The 17,684-nt window shown below is 44.3% G+C and overlaps 1 protein-coding gene across 7 annotated transcripts in view; it reads left to right on the forward strand.

Annotated features, from left to right (window-relative positions):
* The window catches only part of sh3pxd2b (SH3 and PX domains 2B), a 112,199-nt gene that overhangs the window by 81,842 nt on the left and 12,673 nt on the right, over nucleotides 1–17,684 (forward strand). For all 7 annotated transcript variants that reach the window (XM_090185860.1, XM_021617493.3, XM_021617495.3 and 4 more), the window contains exon 5: nucleotides 9,249–9,340. In XM_090185860.1, coding sequence (XP_090041986.1) covers nucleotides 9,249–9,340 — 92 coding nt within the window. The remainder of the gene's footprint in view (nucleotides 1–9,248; nucleotides 9,341–17,684) is intronic.

The following is a 17,684-nucleotide window of genomic DNA, read 5'->3' on the forward strand; positions in this document are numbered from 1 at the left end:
GAATGTTTCCCCTTAAATCAAAATCAAATCAAATCAAATTTTATTTGTCACATACACATGGTTAGCAGATGTTAATGCGAGTGTAGCGAAATGCTTGTGCTTCTAGTTCCGACAATTCAGTAATAACCAACAAGTAATCTAACTAACAATTCCAAAACTACTGTCTTATACACAGTGTAAGGGGATAAAGAATATGTACATAAGGATATATGAATGAGTGATGGTACAGAGCAGCATAGGCAGGATACAGTAGATGGTATCGAGTACAGTATATACATGAGGTGAGTATGTAAACAAAGTGGCATAGTTAAAGTGGCTAGTGATACATGTATTACATAAGGATGCAGTCGATGATATAGAGTACAGTATATACGTATGCATATGAGATGAATAATGTAGGGTAAGTAACATTATATAAGGTAGCATTGTTTAAAGTGGCTAGTGATATATTTACATAATTTCCCATCAATTCCCATTATTAAAGTGGCTGGAGTTGAGTCAGTGTCAGTGTCAGTGTGTTGGCAGCAGCCACTCAATGTTAGTGGTGGCTGTTTAACAGTCTGATGGCCTTGAGATAGAAGCTGTTTTTCAGTCTCTCGGTCCCAGCTTTGATGCACCTGTACTGACCTCGCCTTCTGGATGATAGCGGGGTGAACAGGCAGTGGCTCGGGTGGTTGTTGTCCTTGATGATCTTTATGGCCTTCCTGTGACATCGGGTGGTGTAGGTGTCCTGGAGGGCAGGTAGTTTGCCCCCGGTGATGCGTTGTGCAGACCTCACTACCCTCTGGAGAGCCTTACGGTTGTGGGCGGAGCAGTTGCCGTACCAGGCGGTGATACAGCCCGCCAGGATGCTCTCGATTGTGCATTTGTAGAAGTTTGTGAGTGCTTTTGGTGACAAACCAAATTTCTTCAGCCTCCTGAGGTTGAAGAGGCGCTGCTGCGCCTTCTTCACGATGCTGTCTGTGTGAGTGGACCAATTCAGTTTGTCTGTGATGTGTATGCCGAGGAACTTAAAACTTGCTACCCTCTCCACTACTGTTCCATCGATGTGGATAGGGGGGTGTTCCCTCTGCTGTTTCCTGAAGTCCACAATCATCTCCTTAGTTTTGTTGACGTTGAGTGTGAGGTTATTTTCCTGACACCACACTCCGAGGGCCCTCACCTCCTCCCTGTAGGCCGTCTCGTCGTCGTTGGTAATCAAGCCTACCACTGTTGTGTCGTCCGCAAACTTGATGATTGAGTTGGAGGCGTGCGTGGCCACGCAGTCGTGGGTGAACAGGGAGTACAGGAGAGGGCTCAGAACTCACCCTTGTGGGGCCCCAGTGTTGAGGATCAGCGGGGTGGAGATGTAGTTGCCTACCCTCACCACCTGGGGGCGGCCCGTCAGGAAGTCCAGTACCCAGTTGCACAGGGCGGGGTCGAGACCCAGGGTCTCGAGCTTGATGACGAGCTTGGAGGGTACTATGGTGTTGAATGCCGAGCTGTAGTCGATTAACAGCATTCTCACATAGGTATTCCTCTTGTCCAAATGGGTTAGGGCAGTGTGCAGTGTGGTTGAGATTGCATCGTCTGTGGACCTATTTGGGCGGTAAGCAAATTGGAGTGGGTCTAGGGTGTCGGGTAGGGTGGAGGTGATATGGTCCTTGACTAGTCTCTCAAAGCACTTCATGATGACGGAAGTGAGTGCTACGGGGCGGTAGTCGTTTAGCTCAGTTACCTTAGCTTTCTTGGGAACAGGAACAATGGTGGCCCTCTTGAAGCATGTGGGAACAGCAGACTGGTATAGGGATTGATTGAATATGTCCGTAAACACACCGGTCAGCTGGTCTGCGCATGCTCTGAGGGCGCGGCTGGGGATGCCGTCTGGGCCTGCAGCCTTGCGAGGGTTAACACGTTTAAATGTCTTACTCACCTCGGCTGCAGTGAAGGAGAGTCCGCATGTTTTCGTTGCAGGCCGTGTCAGTGGCACTGTATTGTCCTCAAAGCGGGCCAAAAAGTTATTTAGTCTGCCTGGGAGCAGGACATCCTGGTCCGTGACTGGGCTGGATTTCTTCTTGTAGTCCGTGATTGACTGTAGACCCTGCCACATGCCTCTTGTGTCTGAGCCGTTGAATTGAGATTCTACTTTGTCTCTGTACTGACGCTTAGCTTGTTTGATAGCCTTGCGGAGGGAATAGCTGCACTGTTTGTATTCGGTCATGTTACCAGTCTCCTTGCCCTGATTAAAAGCAGTGGTTCGCGCTTTCAGTTTCACGCGAATGCTGCCATCAATCCACGGTTTCTGGTTAGGGAATGTTTTAATCGTTGCTATGGGAACGACATCTTCAACGCACGTTCTAATGAACTCGCACACCGAATCAGCGTATTCGTCAATATTGTTATCTGACGCAATACGAAACATGTCCCAGTCCACGTGATGGAAGCAGTCTTGGAGTGTGGAGTCAGCTTGGTCGGACCAGCATTGGACAGACCTCAGCGTGGGAGCCTCTTGTTTTAGTTTCTGTCTGTAGGCAGGGATCAACAAAATGGAGTCGTGGTCAGCTTTTCCGAAAGGAGGGCGGGGCAGGTCCTTATATGCGTCGCGGAAGTTAGAGTAACAATGATCCAAGGTTTTTCCACCCCTGGTTGCGCAATCGATATGCTGATAACATTTTGGGAGTCTTGTTTTCAGACTAGCTTTGTTAAAATCCCCAACAACAATGAATGCAGCCTCTGGATAAATGGATTCCAGTTTGCAAAGAGTCAAATAAAGTTTGTTCAGAGCCATCGATGTGTCTGCTTGGGGGGGATATATACAGCTGTGATTATAATCGAAGAGAATTCTCTTGGTAGATAATGCGGTCTACATTTGATTGTGAGGAATTCTAAATCAGGTGAACAGAAGGATTTGAGTTCCTGTATGTTTCTTTCGTCACACCATGTCTCGTTAGTCATAAGGCATACGCCCCCGCCCCTCTTCTTACCAGAAAGATGTTTGTTTCTGTCGGCGCGATGCGTGGAGAAACCCGCTGGCTGCACCGCCCCGATAGCGTCTCTCCAGTGAGCCATGTTTCCGTGAAGCAAAGAACGTTACAGTCTCTGATGTCCCTCTGGAATGCTACCCTTGCTCGGATTTCATCAACCTTGTTGTCAAGAGACTGGACATTGGCGAGAAGGATGCTAGGGAGTGGTGCACGACGTGCCCGTCTCCGGAGTCTGACCAGAAGACCGCCTCGTTTCCCTCTTTTTCTGAGTCGTTTTTTTGGGTCGCTGCATGGGATCCATTCCGTTGTCCTGGGTGAAAGGCAGAACGCAGGATCCGCGTCGCGAAAAATATATTCTTGGTCGTACTGATGGTGAGTTGACGCTGATCTTATATTCAGTAGTTCTTCTCGACTGTATGTAATGAAACCTAAGATGACCTGGGTTACTAATGTAAGAAATAACACAGAAAAAAAAAAAAACACTGCATAGTTTCCTAGGAACGCGAAGTGAGGCGGCCATCTCTGTCGGCGCCGGAAGCCAGTTCACTCGAGTGTTGCTTTAGCAGTGTGCTTAGGGTCAATGTCCTGCTGGAAAGTAAACCTTTGTCCCAGTCTCAAATCTCTGGAAGACTGAAACAGGTGTTCCTCAAGAATTTCCCTATATTTAGCGCCATCCATGATTCTTTCAATTATGACCCGTTTCCCAGTCCCTGACAATTAAAAAAAACATCCCCACAGCATGATGCTGTCACCACCATGTTTTACGGTGGGGATGGTGTTCTTGGGGTGATGAGAGGTGTTGGGTTTACTCCAGACATAGTATTTAACTTGATGGCCAAAAAGCTCAATTTTAGTCTCATCTGGCCAGAGTACCTTCTTCTATATGTTTGGGGAGTCTCCCATATGCCTTTTGGTGAACACCAAACATTTTTGCTTATTTGTTTCTTTAAGCAATGGCTTTTTTTCTGGCCACTCTTCTGTAAAGCCCAGCTTTGTGGAGTGTACAGCTTAAAGTGGTCCTATGGACAAATACTCCAATCTCCGCTGTGGAGCATTGCAGGTCCTTCAGGGTTATTGTCGGTCTCTTTGCCTCTCTGATTAATGCCCTCCTTGCCTGGTCCGTTAGTTTTGGTGGGCGGCCCTCTTTTAGCAGGTTTGTTGTGGTGCTCTGTGGATGTTCAAAGTTTAGGATTTTTTTTATAACCCAACCCTGATCTGTACTTCTCCACGACTTTGTCTCTGACCTGTTTGGAGAGCTCCTTGTTCTTCATGGTGCTGCTTGCTTGGTGGTGCCCCTTGCTTAGTGGTATTGCTGGCTCTGGAGCTTTTCAAAACAGGTGTATAAAAATACTGAGATCATGTGACAGATCATGTGACACTTAGATTGCACATATATGGACTTTATTTAACTAATTATGTGACTTCTGGAGGTAATTGGTTGCAAAAGATCTTATTTAGGGGCTTCGTAGCAAAGGGGTTGAATACATATGGACACACCACTTTTCCATTTAAAAAAATTAAATACAAATTTAAACAAGTTATTTTTAATTTCACTTCACCAATTTGGACTATTTTGTGTATGTCCATTACTTGAAATCCAAATAAGATCAATTTATATTACAGGTTGTAATGCAACAAAATAGGAAAAACGCCAAGGGAGATGAATACTTTTGCAAGGCACTGTAGATCTATTAACATCCTCAATACAAATGAACACATTGAAGTAAAAAAATAAATTATCAATATATCAAAATATGTTTTATTGTCAGCTAAAATGTACCTGAAATATGTTTTAGGTGTTGTTTTGAAATGTATTGTTGTTTTACAAATACTTGAATTACAACTCCTCTCTTCTCTGTCTGAGAGGGCTTAAAGGGACATGTCCAAAATGTTCAACTTCATATTTATCATCTCCAGCACTAGGAAGTAGAACATTTTAGAAATGTCCCTTTAACAAAGTCATCTGGTAATACTGTATCTTTGGATAATTCAATGTCTAGCCCTATGACCACCTGTATCGTCTCCTTAGGCTCTGTTGACTGTGTTGGTGACTTGCCCTTTATCAGCTGCCCTAACCTGTGTGAGTTACCCTACTACTCATACTGCTTCTTGTTAGTGAAGTGACAGGTGAATCATCCACTCCCTGGCCAGTCAGCCCCCTCCCTGGTTCTTTAAACCCCTGGGTGAGGGGATTTGAAGGGGGGAGTGGGAGTCAGATAAAAGGTCTGTGGTTCTGCCTGGTCACGCTGGCTGATTTGGAGAGATGGGGGTGGGGAGGCTGGTCAGGCTGACAGAGTGAAATGTAGAACTTTATGGTTCCTTTCATGTTTGGCTCGGAGGATCACCATTTCAACCTTTCTGTCAAATTCTGAGTGAAGTATGAACCTGACTCACATGGAATTCCCCATGCTGGAGTTTCTGCTTTTAGGAAAGAAGAGGTTGATGCCTGGAGAATATATAAGTTTCAAGTATCGAGCTTCTATTTTATTAGACGTATGTACGGGAAGGATGCACATAGTATACATCGTCCAATGAAATACTTACTTGCAGGTTCCTGCTCAACAATGCAACAACAATAAGAAATAATACAAGATAAGAATATGAATATAAAGTAAGTTGTTCAGTGGAGTATAATACATATTTTAGCATAAGTATCCTGGAAGAACAATGTATGCTCCAATATTTACTCCAATTTAACTTTTATTTAATCAGCGGAGCCTGTTGAAACCAGGGTCTCATTTTCAATGATATGTAGTCCATCTGAAACCAGTGTTTCAATTGTGCAGTATTTAGCTATCATAATTAGTCTGGTTGCAGCAGTTGTGTGTGTGTGTGTGTGTGTGTGCGCATCTGAGTGAGTGCATGTGTGCTAAGGTGCAGAGAATCACAGCAGGTGTTCAGTCCAGTTCAAGTGTTCAGCAGTCGGATGGCTTGTAGATAGAAATGGTCTCTGAGTCTGTTGGCATCAGACCTCGTGCTCCGATACCGTCTGCCCGACGGTAAGGGAGTGAGACGCTTGTGGCTGTGGTGTGGGAGCTCCTTGATGGTGCTGCAGGCCTTCCTCAAGCACCTGTTCCAGATGTTCTGGATGGACCATATACAGTAGGGTTGCACTCCAGTTGTACCCTATTACCGCTGTTGTACCCTATTACCACTGTTGTACCCTATTACCGCTGCTGTACCCTATTACCACTGTTGTACCCTATTACCGCTGCTGTACCCTATTGTTGGTGTTGTACCCTATTACCGCTGCTGTACCCTATTGCTGCTGTTGTTCCCTTAAATCTATCACATCCCACAACTATCCCAGACCATGTTTGGAAAATGTGTTAACTTTTATACTATGGGGGATAGATTAACATAGGCTAGTGCTTTTGCTGTTCGTTAGGCCTACTCATATTGTTGGCTGATGAAAAGTAAATGTGGACAGTTCTTCCAATATCTTCCATATGCGTCTCGTAATTAGATACAAACGCTTGCAGTTGCGTCCCCGAAGTGGCTGTCTTCACTTGTGATCAGGTTTTTCTCACAGGCTACGTGACGGAAAGCCATGTGAGTGAGAGGTTCTTCGGCACGCAGCCGGGAGAAGGAAATTATAATTATTATATTCGGCCCAAGGGCACAACGGCCACTGGCCACAAAAGGCATGGATTATTTTTTTAGGGGGCATTATGGCCACACGAAGGGAAAGCTGGGAAATTCGAGGCATTATCAAGTTGCTTGTCAAATTGTGAATGAGGGACTGAAGTGTGTACAGCCTGCGCAAAAAAACTAAGCAGAGCTCATGCCTTTCATGCAACTTTTTTCAAATCATCATAAGTCGCATCATGCAGCCTTAGACTGTATTAAAAATCGAAACAAATAGCCCAACATTTGTATCACAACTAAAGTTACATAAACAACTCTAAATCAGCACATAGGAGTACCTGTTTCTTTGTTAAATGTTCAACACAGAATAGACGTATGTGCGCACTCCCTCAAATAGTTTGGAGAAAATATCCTTTCTATTTTATTCAGCTATGTTCAATTGTACTCTTCATACTATAAAATAATATCAAATAATGCCATGGATATCTAACCAAATCTTGTCTGCTAAATGAACTAGTGTAGCCCACAGCCAAATGGCAGATCAGGGCCTAACATACTGTAAGGACAACTCTGAGTATGCTATTCTGTTCTTCTGAAATAGACTACATTTTCTTAATATCATGTTTCTTTAGATAATCTAATCTACTATTAATCTTCTACTAATCTAATCTACTACTAATCTACTCTACTACTAATCTACATCTAGTCTAATCTACTACTAATCTACTCTAATCTACCACATCTAAACTAATCTACTTCTGATCTACTACTAATCTAATATATTACTAATATAGTCTACTACTAACCTAATTTGATCTAATCTACTGCTAATCTAATATACTACCAATCTAATCTTGTGTATATATATATCTATCTATCTATCTGGAAATTCTCTCCCACCTTCATTGTCCTCTGTCTGACACGCACACACACAATCGTCTAAATGTTGTCTGCTGTAAAGTCCATTTGCTGTAATGTGCCTCCTGGCTTCCAGTCTCTGGGTAGAATACTAATGACTGGCAAGGTCACAGGCAGAGTGGAGGGGGGAGAAATCCAGGGGGAGGATGGTCATCCTAACCTCAGACACAGTACACCAGGTTCAGTCACCAGGACCAGGGGATGAGGGATCCTCTGGAGGTCAACACTTAAAGCCTTTCATCATCTGACTCTTAGCCAACTGTATCATTTCAGCTGAATATCCGATTTTTCTTCAAAAAATGCATTTTAAACTTTGAATTAACCACTGGGCATTCACACACACACACACACACACACACACACACACACACACACACACACCCTGAGGTTAATGGAGAACAGGGTTTCAGCTGAGACTATGGCAATCCTCTCGTACTTTTAGCATGACCAGTCCATTGGCACAGCTTCCCATACAGTGAGCCTAAAAGGGCAAGTTGTCACACCGGCAAGGGCACCTTGAAATCTGGTTGGCCTGTGTTTTATGTCCGTCAGGTTTGATATCATAATTCAGGCTGTGTGGGAGAGAGAGAGAGAGAGTTGCCCCTCTCTGGGAGGACAGTACTGAGGCACTTAGCCTTATTAAAAGCAGACGTATGCTGGCTCTGGGCCTGTGATAGCCTTGAGAAATGCCTCATGGCAGCGAGGAGTGTGCTGCATACTTACCTCTCTACACAGAGTGATAATAATGACTGTGCGGTCGGTGAGACCCACCAGCTGGTTCTGGAAATTGGATCAGTTGGATCACTGAGGCAATTCTCTTTGTTTGACCACCTCAGTGCGGAGGCCTTTGAGGCTGGGCTGATAAAGAGAAAGAGAATTCTCAGGCCCGTTAGCCTTTCATCTCTTGAGAGCCACAGCCCTGCCGGCCCCCACAGGGAAAAAGGATCAAAGATGTTAGATTAGAAACAGGAAATAGAATAGAATTAGGCAGAGTGCTGACTAGGCTCCATCTAGGTAGATGGGTTATTTATGTCAGTGTGGGCTAGCCGGGTGATGGCTTGTGTGTATTGCAGCTCAAATCCCTTGGTAGAGGCCTACTGTATGTACTCAAGGGGATATGGTATGTGAATGTAGCCCCTCTCATGTAGCATCTGTCATTCATCCTGCTGTATCATTATACTGGTATGTCAAATATGAAGTCCCCCTGGCAAACAGGCTAGATACAGATACTTCCTACTTAACACCACCACTCCCAAACAGACTGGATACTTCCTGTTAAACACTACTACTCCCAAAAAGGCTAGATACATAGAGTTCCTGCTAAACACTACTACATCCAAACAGGTTAGATACTTCCTGCTAAACACCACTAATCCCAAACAGGTTAGATACTTCCTACTGAACACTACTAATCCCAAACAGGCCAGGTACTTCCTGCTAAACACTACTACTCCCAAACATACTGGATACTTCCTACTGAACACTACTACTCCCAAACAGGTTAGATACTTCCTTCTGAACACTACTACTCCCAAACAGGTTAGATACTTCCTTCTGAACACTACTACTCCCAAACAGGTTAGATACTTCCTTCTGAACACTACTACTCCCAAACAGTCTAGATACAGATACTTCCTGCTAAACACCACCAATCCCAAACAGGCTAGGTACTTCCTGCTAAACACGACTTCTCTCATTCCCCTAATATTAATACAATAACAGCATTTGGTTCTGATTGATGAACTTTCTAAACTTCCTGTGTTTCTGTCTCCTGTGCAGGCTCTGATTCAGCTGCCTGTGTACATCTCCCAGTGTGAGGAGGTCCGTGTGTTCTTTGAAACCCGACCTGAAGACCTCAACCCACCCAAAGAGTAAGCCACGAATCACACCTTCTAGTTTAAGAAGCACGCTCTGTCGCTCAGTCGAATGCACAGCAGAAATGTCTCTGAGTGATATACACATCCCAAAGTTCACACCAGTGCTGGGCCAACAACAAACACTCTGAATAAAAAAAGACATGCATAGCATAATGCTGTGTGCAGGTTTCTTTCATGGAGTAGCTTTTTGACCACCTGACCACGATGTTATGTTGAAACAAGCCAATCCATCAGTAATAGGTTCTATCTAATCAAATCAAATTGTATTAGTCACGTGCACCGAATACAACCTTAGAGTGAAATGCTTACTTACGAGCCCCAAACCAACAGTGCACTTTCAAAAAATGCGGATAAGAGATAAAAGTAACAAGTAAAAAATCTCAATATATACAGGGGGGTGCTGGTACAGAGTCAATGTGTGGGGGCACCGGTTAGTTGAGGTAGTATGTACATGTAGGTTATTAAAGTGACTATGCATAGATGACAACAGAGAATGGCAGTGGTGTGGAGAAACTACCCAGACTATGCAAATAGTCTGTGTAGCCATTTGACTAGATGTTCAGGAGTCTTATGGCTTGTGGGTAGAATCTGTTTAGAATCCTCTTGGACCTAGACTTGGCGCTCCGGTACCGCGTGCCGTGCGGTAGCAGAGAGAACAGTCTATGACTAGGGTTGTTGGAGTCTTCTGACACCGCCTGGTATAGAGGTCCTGGATGGCAGGAAGCTTGGCCCCAGTGATGTACTGGGCGGTTCGCACTACCCTCTGTAGTGCCTTGCGGTCGGAGGCCGAGCAGTTGCCATACCAAACAGTATAATACAGGGTAATGACTATGATGTCATGCTCCCTCTGGTATTGCTGTAGTGGACGTGGGAGCAGTTGTTGGTTTTCCCTGAGTGGGAGCTACATAACATGTAGCTTAGAGGAGCGGAACATCTGAGGGTGCATGAGCTCCGTGGCGTCTAAAGGCAGGCCCCTCTCTTGTAAATCTCACACATTAGTGTCATAACCAGCCTGTCAGTTACAATGTGCCAACACTAGATCATAAAGTCACCACACAATTTCCCCCATCACATATGTGTTGTTGTTGAACTACCAGATGCCTGGAGGGCAGGAGGGGTTACTAGTGGTTACGGGTTTTCTGAGAGACCATGATATTAAGTTCAGACCCTCAACCTTTTTATAAAAATAAAATAAAGAAAAACAGCTGTTAACCTAGGTGTGTGACTGGTCACCTTGTCTGTCATCATGTGACATAAGTGATGGATTTCTATGTCAGGCACTTGGGTTTGGTTGGAAAGGTAATTTTTATGGCTTAAACCATATTTTACCAGGTTTTTTAAGCTATTGCTTTCCCAGGGACGGCTGGTGTGCAAGACTAGGTTTTCTTCCCAGAAATATGTAAATGTGTCAAACCAGATGCTTCTCAGATGCTCGCTGCTTCTCCCTCACTTTTTGACAGGTTCTAATTTGTTTATATATCAGTTTTTCTTCTATAAAAGACAGCTTCTTATCTATGTCTGACTGGCAGTGTATAAGCCGAGAAGGGTTTAAATGCTCAAATGCATTTCCCACAAAGCTAGGCCCATATGTTATATTTATGTATGCCGAGAGGTGTTCAACTCTCACATCCCCAAAACTACTTCACGACTTATGTGAGTAATGTTTCAATCTCATCTACGCTGTCGAATCTTAACCAGCCACTTTTCTGCAAAGATATGCAAATTCATTTTTTTGCTGTGCTCTGTTTTACACTCAAATCCATAGATTGTGAATGAACATCAACTATATACAGTACCAGTCAAAAGTTTGGACACACCTACTCATTCCAGGGTTTTTCTTTATTTTTACTATTTTCTACATTGTAGAATAATAGTTTTAGTTTTACAGGCCTAAGACATCAGAACTATGAAATAACATATATGGAATCCTGTAGTTACCCAAAAAGTGTTAAACATATCAAAATATATTTTATATTTGAGATTCTTCAAAGTAGCCACCCTTTGCCTTGATGACAGCTTTGCACACTCTTGACATTCTCTCAACCAGCTTCGTGAGGTCGTCACCTGGAATGCATTTAAATTAACAAATGTGCATTGTTAAAAGTTAATTTCTGGAATTTGTTGCGTCATGACAAGGTAGGGGTATTCAGAAGATAGCCCTATTTGGTAAAAGACCAAGTCCATATTATGGCAAGAACAGCTCAAATAAGCAAAGAGAAATGACAGTCCATCATTACATGAATTTCAGTCAATGCAGAACATTTCAAGAACTTTGAAAGTTTCTTCAAGTGCAGTCGCAAAAACCATCAAGCACTATGATGAAACTGTCTCTCATGGGGACCGCCACAGGAAAGGAAGACCCAGAGTTACCTCTGCTGCAGAGGACACATTCATTAGAGTTACCGGCCTCAGAAATTGCAGCCCAAAGAAATGCTTCACAGAGTTCAAGTAACAGACCAACCTCAACATCAACTACAGAGGAGACTGCATGAATCAGGGCTTCATAGTCGAATTGCTGCAAAGAAACCACTACTAAAGGACACCAATAAGAAGAGACTTGCTTAGGCCAAGAAACATGAGCAATGGACATTAAACCGGTGGAAATCTTTCCTTTGGTCTGATGAGTCCAAATTTGAGATTTGTGGTTCCAACCGCTGTGTCTTTGTTTGATGCAGAGTAGCTGAATGGATGATCACTGCATGTGTGGCTCCCACCGTGAAGCATGGGGGAGGAGGTGTGATGGTGTGGGGATGCTTTGCTGGTGCTTTGCTGGCTTTATTTAGAATTCAAAGAACACTTAACCGGCATGGCTACCATAGCATTCTGCAGCGACACGCCTTCCCATCTGGTTTGCGCATAGTGGGCCTATAATTTGTTTTTCAACCAGACAATGACCCAACACACCTCCAGACCGTGTAAGGGCTAATTGACCAAGAAGGAGAGTGATGGAGTGCTGCATCAGATGATCTGGCTTCTACAATCACCGGACCTCAACCCAATTGAGATGGTTTGGGATGAGTTGGACCGCAGAGTGAAGGAAAAGCAGCCAACAAGTGCTCAGCATATGTGGGAACTCCTTCAAGACAGTTGGAAAAGCATTCCAGGTGAAGCTGGTTGAGAGAATGCCAAGCGTGTGCAAAGATGTCATCAAGGCAAAGGGTGGCTGTTTTGAAGAATCTCAAATATAAAATATATTTTCAGTTGTTTGAAACTTCTTTGGTTACTACATGATGTGTTATTTCATAGTTTTGATGTCTTCACTATTATTCTACAATGTAGAAAATAGTCAAAATAAAGAAAAACCCTTGAATGATTAGGTGTCCGAACTTTTGACTGGCACTGTAAATCTGCACCGTTAATCAGCGATAGCTTTTGCACAGGGATGCTTATCATTCCTCTGTGTTTGTTGGCCATCGACATTACTGCAGTTGTGAGTACCTTTGTCGCAATCAAAGATGGCTGCCTGATTGTCTGTTACAATATGCATGGTGTGTTCAGTGACTGCAGAGGAGATGGCTCTCTGTGGAAGGAGAAGAATATAAGGCCTGTCACTGATCTGGCCAGTATGAATGGCTCCTGTCAGGTCACCTCCGCAGACAGACAGACCAGAGCTAGTTCCCTCTGACTGAGGCCAAGGACACATACATTATTAGCTACATCTCAGACAGACAAATCCCAAGCATCTGCTACTGGGGACAGCGGGAGGGGAGGATGGAAGGTGGGAGGGAGAGGCAGATGAATTTAGAAAAGACCTTGGTTTATCTTTATTCAAATTGGATTACAGCTCTTTCCTAATGCAGACATTGTTTTCGGCTGACATTGCACCAGCAGCCCCTCTCTCTTTGGGTCTCTATGGAGGGATGAAATACAGCCCTCTATAAATCTACCGGAGTAGGGAGGGATGTCACTGTCTGTCCATCAGAAAGATTGAAGTAGCAAGCATGGGAGTGTAGAGAGATATAGAGGAGAGATGGACATCCAGCCAACTTAACACAACTGTGGGAAGCATCCCCTGTGGAACACTTTCGACACCTTGCGGAGTCCATGCCCAACAAATTGAGGCAGTTCTGAGGAAAGGGGGGGCAGTCAATAATAATTAGGAAGGTGTTCCTAATGTTTTGTACAGTCAGTATAGAAGAGAGAAATGGCTGGCACCCCATACAGCTAGCTCATTATTAGACCTTTGTGGTCTGGTAGCTGGTAGTGGAATGGGCTTGCTTTGGGTTAAGGGAGCAGCTGTGTTTTAGTTTTACAGGCCTAAAGCTCCATATTGGACCCAGTCCTATTCAATGTCTCCATGACCATGTTTGGCTCATCCATGGTCCAATGAAAACTCATTTGGCATGAGGGGAGGGCTGATTTGGTCTGATGGAAAACTCTTGTTAATGTACAGTATACTGGACACTACCTAGTTGAGTCATCAGTGGGGTCCTGTCTATCCCAGTATGGCGCGGTCTTTTTTACCCTGTTCTGACTCCCAAACACGATGCAAATTCTTTGGTCCTTTAAAAACCTGCTAAAATATTGTGTGCTATAGCTTGGAAAATAAATACATGTGACTGGATGACATGATGTTTGTTTCCAACATTAGGGCTGTTTTCCTAAAGAAGTTAACACGTTTAAATGTCTTACTCACGTCGGCCACGGATAAGGAGGGCCCACAGTCCACAGCACTGTGTTATCCTCAAAGCAGGCAAAGAAGGTGTTTAGTTTGTCTCCATATCCCAGTCTGCTGTCCCCACATGCTTCAAGATTGTCACCATTGTTCCTGTACCTAAGTATGCAAAGGTAACTGAACATCGCCCCGTAGCACTCACTTCTGTCATCATGAAGTGCTTTGAGAGACTAGTCAATGATCATATCACCTCCACCCTACCTGACACCCTAGACCCACTTCAATTTGCTTACCGCCCAAATAGGTCCACAGACGATGCAATCGCCATCACACTGCACGTTGCCCTATCCCATCTGGACAAGAGGAATATCCATCTAAGAATGCTATTCATTGACTATAGCTCAGCATTCAACACCCTAGGACCCTCCGAGCTCATTAAGCTTGAGGCCCTGGGTGTGAACCCCGCCCTGTGCCATTGGGTCCTGGACTGCCTGACGGGCTGCCCCCAGGTGGTGAAGGTAGGAAACAACATCTCCACTTTGCTGATCCTCAACACTGGGTCCCCACAAGGGTGCGTGCTCAGCCCCCTCCTGTACTCCCTTTTCACCCATGACTGCGTGGCCCAGCACGCCTCCAACTCAATCATTAAGTTTGCCGACGACACAACAGTAGTAGGCTTGATTAACAACAACAACGAGACAGCCTACAGGGAGGAGGTGAGGGCTCTCACTCAACGTCAACAAAACAAAGGAGATGATCGTGGACTTCAGGAAACAGCAGAGGGAGCATCCCCCTATCCACATCGATGGGACTGCAGTGGAGAAGGTTGAAAGTTTTAAGTTCCTCGGTGTACACATCACTGACGAACTGAAATGGTCCACCCACACAGACAGTGTGAGGAAGAATGCGTAAAAGCACCTCTTCAACCGCAGGAGGCTGAAGAAATGTGGCTTGTCACCTAAAACCCTCACATACTTTTACAGATGAACAGTTGAGAGCATGCTGTCGGGCCTGGTACGCCAACTGCTCCGCAATTGTTACACATTACTTGTTAGATATTCTTGCACTGTCAGATCTAGAAGCACAAGCATTTCTCTACACCCGCAATATCATCTGCTAAACACGTGTATGTGACCAATAACATTTGATTTGATTTTAAATCTACTTTGTTTTTGTTTCCTTACCACGATACTAACGAGTATCACGATACTGGTATAGTCCCGGCCATATCTCTAGCCCTCTGCTTCCCTTTGATAAGCCAGGCTAGTGGTGGACCTAGGGTTGTCTGCTAATGGATGGGCAAACTAATGGTTGGAGATTTATTACGGCTGGGCCAGTGCAATCAACAGGGTTGCCAGGCGAACAATGCATTATGTGATTGAGAGTGTGAATTTAGAGGAAAATAAGACGGAGAGTTGCCAGGAATAAATGAGAGAGAGAGACCCACCACATAGCCTAGTGATTAGAGCGTTGGGCCAGTAACCGAAAGAACACTTTGATGTCCGTCCGAGAGAGAGAGAATTTAATGGAATTGAGATACGCTAATCTCTAGGTAATTATGTTGTCAATGTCTTTATTCTTTTGGAACTTTTATGAGTGTAATGTTTACTGTTCATTTTTCATTGGTTATTTCACTTCTGTTAAATAAATAAAGCCCCTTAAATTGAAATTTTAATTGAATTGAGAGGGACAGAGGGACAGGGAGGGAGGGAAGGAGGGAGAAAAAAGTCAGTCTGAATTAGCCACTTCAGTTTTCACTAGCAACTGGACATTGAATTAGCTGCCTCCTGATGAGAATGGATTGAGGATTGCTTTCCTAGTGGATAAAACAGACAGAACAGATACAATATCATGTTCACATTCAACCCAGTATCAGAGACTCACTATCAACTATGGCTGGGCTATATGGTCCAGATACCAGTATGGATTTTTCCAGTATTGCCTAAAAATATATTTTGATACAATGGTAAGTAATTTAAAACATTTACAAATTGAATAACTTCACTGTCTGTTTTGTATCCGTTTGGTTGAGTATGAAACGGAATGGAGAAAGCCATAAAAGTTTAAAGTTTTAATGTCACAGTGAAATTCACAATGAAATTCCTTTCTTATAAACTCAAAACCCAACAATGCAATAATCAATGATAATGTATTACTAGAAAACACACACACGAGAAATAAGAATAGGAAATATGAAATACACAAAGTAAGTAAGCATACTATATTCAGGAAATATTTAAAAAGTCAGTTCCAATACCATATTTACATGTGCAGGGATACTGGAGTGAGGGAGGTAGATATGTTTAGGGGTAAGGGGACTAGGCTACAGCATATAAGATAAACAGAGTAGCAGCAGCTTGTATGTGGGTGGGTGTGTGGGTGTGTAGAGTCAGTATAAATGTATGTGCAAATTACGTGTGAGGAAGCAAATGATGGAGTGAGTATTTGTGTGTCGGAGTGACGGCGTGTGTGAGTGTGTAGGGCCCTGTGAGTGTGCATTCAGACAAATATTGCAAATACAGCCTCCCGGGTGGCGCAGTGGTTAAGGGCGCTGTACTGCAGCGCCAGCTGTGCCACCAGAGACTCTGGGTTCGCACCCAGACTCTGTCGTAACCAGCCGCGACCGGGAGGTCCGTGGGGCAATGCACAATTAGCCTAGCGTCGTCCAGGTTAGGGAGGGTTTGGCCGGTAGGGAAATCCTTGTCTCATCGCGCACCAGCGACTCCTGTGGCGGGCCCGGCGCAGTGTGCGCTAACCAAGGTTGCCAGGTGCACGGTGTTTCCTCCGACACATTGGTGCAGCTGGCTTCCGGGTTGGATGGCGCTGTGTTAAGAAGCAGTGCGGCTTGGTTGGGTTGTGTATCGGAGGACGCATGACTTTCAACCTTCGTCTCTCCCGAGCCCGTACAGGAGTTATAGCGATGAGACAAGATAGTAGCTACTAAAAACAATTGGATACCACAAAATTGGGGAGAAAAAAGGGGTAAAATTCAAAAAAAATAATAATATTGGAAATACTGAAAAAAAAGGTAAACTCAGTCTGTCTAGCTATTTTTTTTTGCTATTCATCAGTTGTATTGCTTGGTGATAGAAGCTGTTCAAAAGCCTGTTGGTGTCAGACTTGATGCACATGCAGCAGCAGAGAAAATAGTCTATGGCTTTGGTGGTCGGAGTCTTTTACGATTTTCTGGGCCTTCTTTTCACACCGCCTGATATAGAGTTCCTGGGTGGCAGGGAGCTCGGCCCCAGTGATATACTGGGCTGTCCTCACAACCCTCTGTTGCACCATGCGATCAAGGGCTGTGCTATTGCCATACCAAGCAATGGTACAGCTGTAGAACCTTTTGAGGATTTGAGGGCGTGCTCTCGTGGTGGAGGTGATGTTGTCTAACCTCACCACCTTGGGCCAGCCCGTCAGGAAGTCCAGGATCCAGTTGCAGAGGGAGGTGTTCAGATCCAGAGTCCTAAGCTTGGTGATTGAGCTTGGAGGGCGCTATGGTGTTTAACGCTGAGCTGTAGTCAATGAACATTTTTGGCAGGGCTGAAAAGCAGTGGAAATGTGTTTTTGGGATTCAGTTCATTTGCATGGCAAAGAGGGACTTTGCAATTAATTGCAATTCATCTGATCACTCTTCATAACATTCTGGAGTATATGCAAACTGCCATCGTACAAACTGAGGCAGCATACTTTGTGAAAATGTATATTTGTGTCATTCTCAAAACG

This window comes from Oncorhynchus mykiss, chromosome 10 (assembly GCF_057628025.1).
Source record: "Oncorhynchus mykiss isolate SJ-2025 chromosome 10, ASM5762802v1, whole genome shotgun sequence".
NCBI classification, from domain to species: Eukaryota; Metazoa; Chordata; class Actinopteri; order Salmoniformes; family Salmonidae; genus Oncorhynchus; species Oncorhynchus mykiss.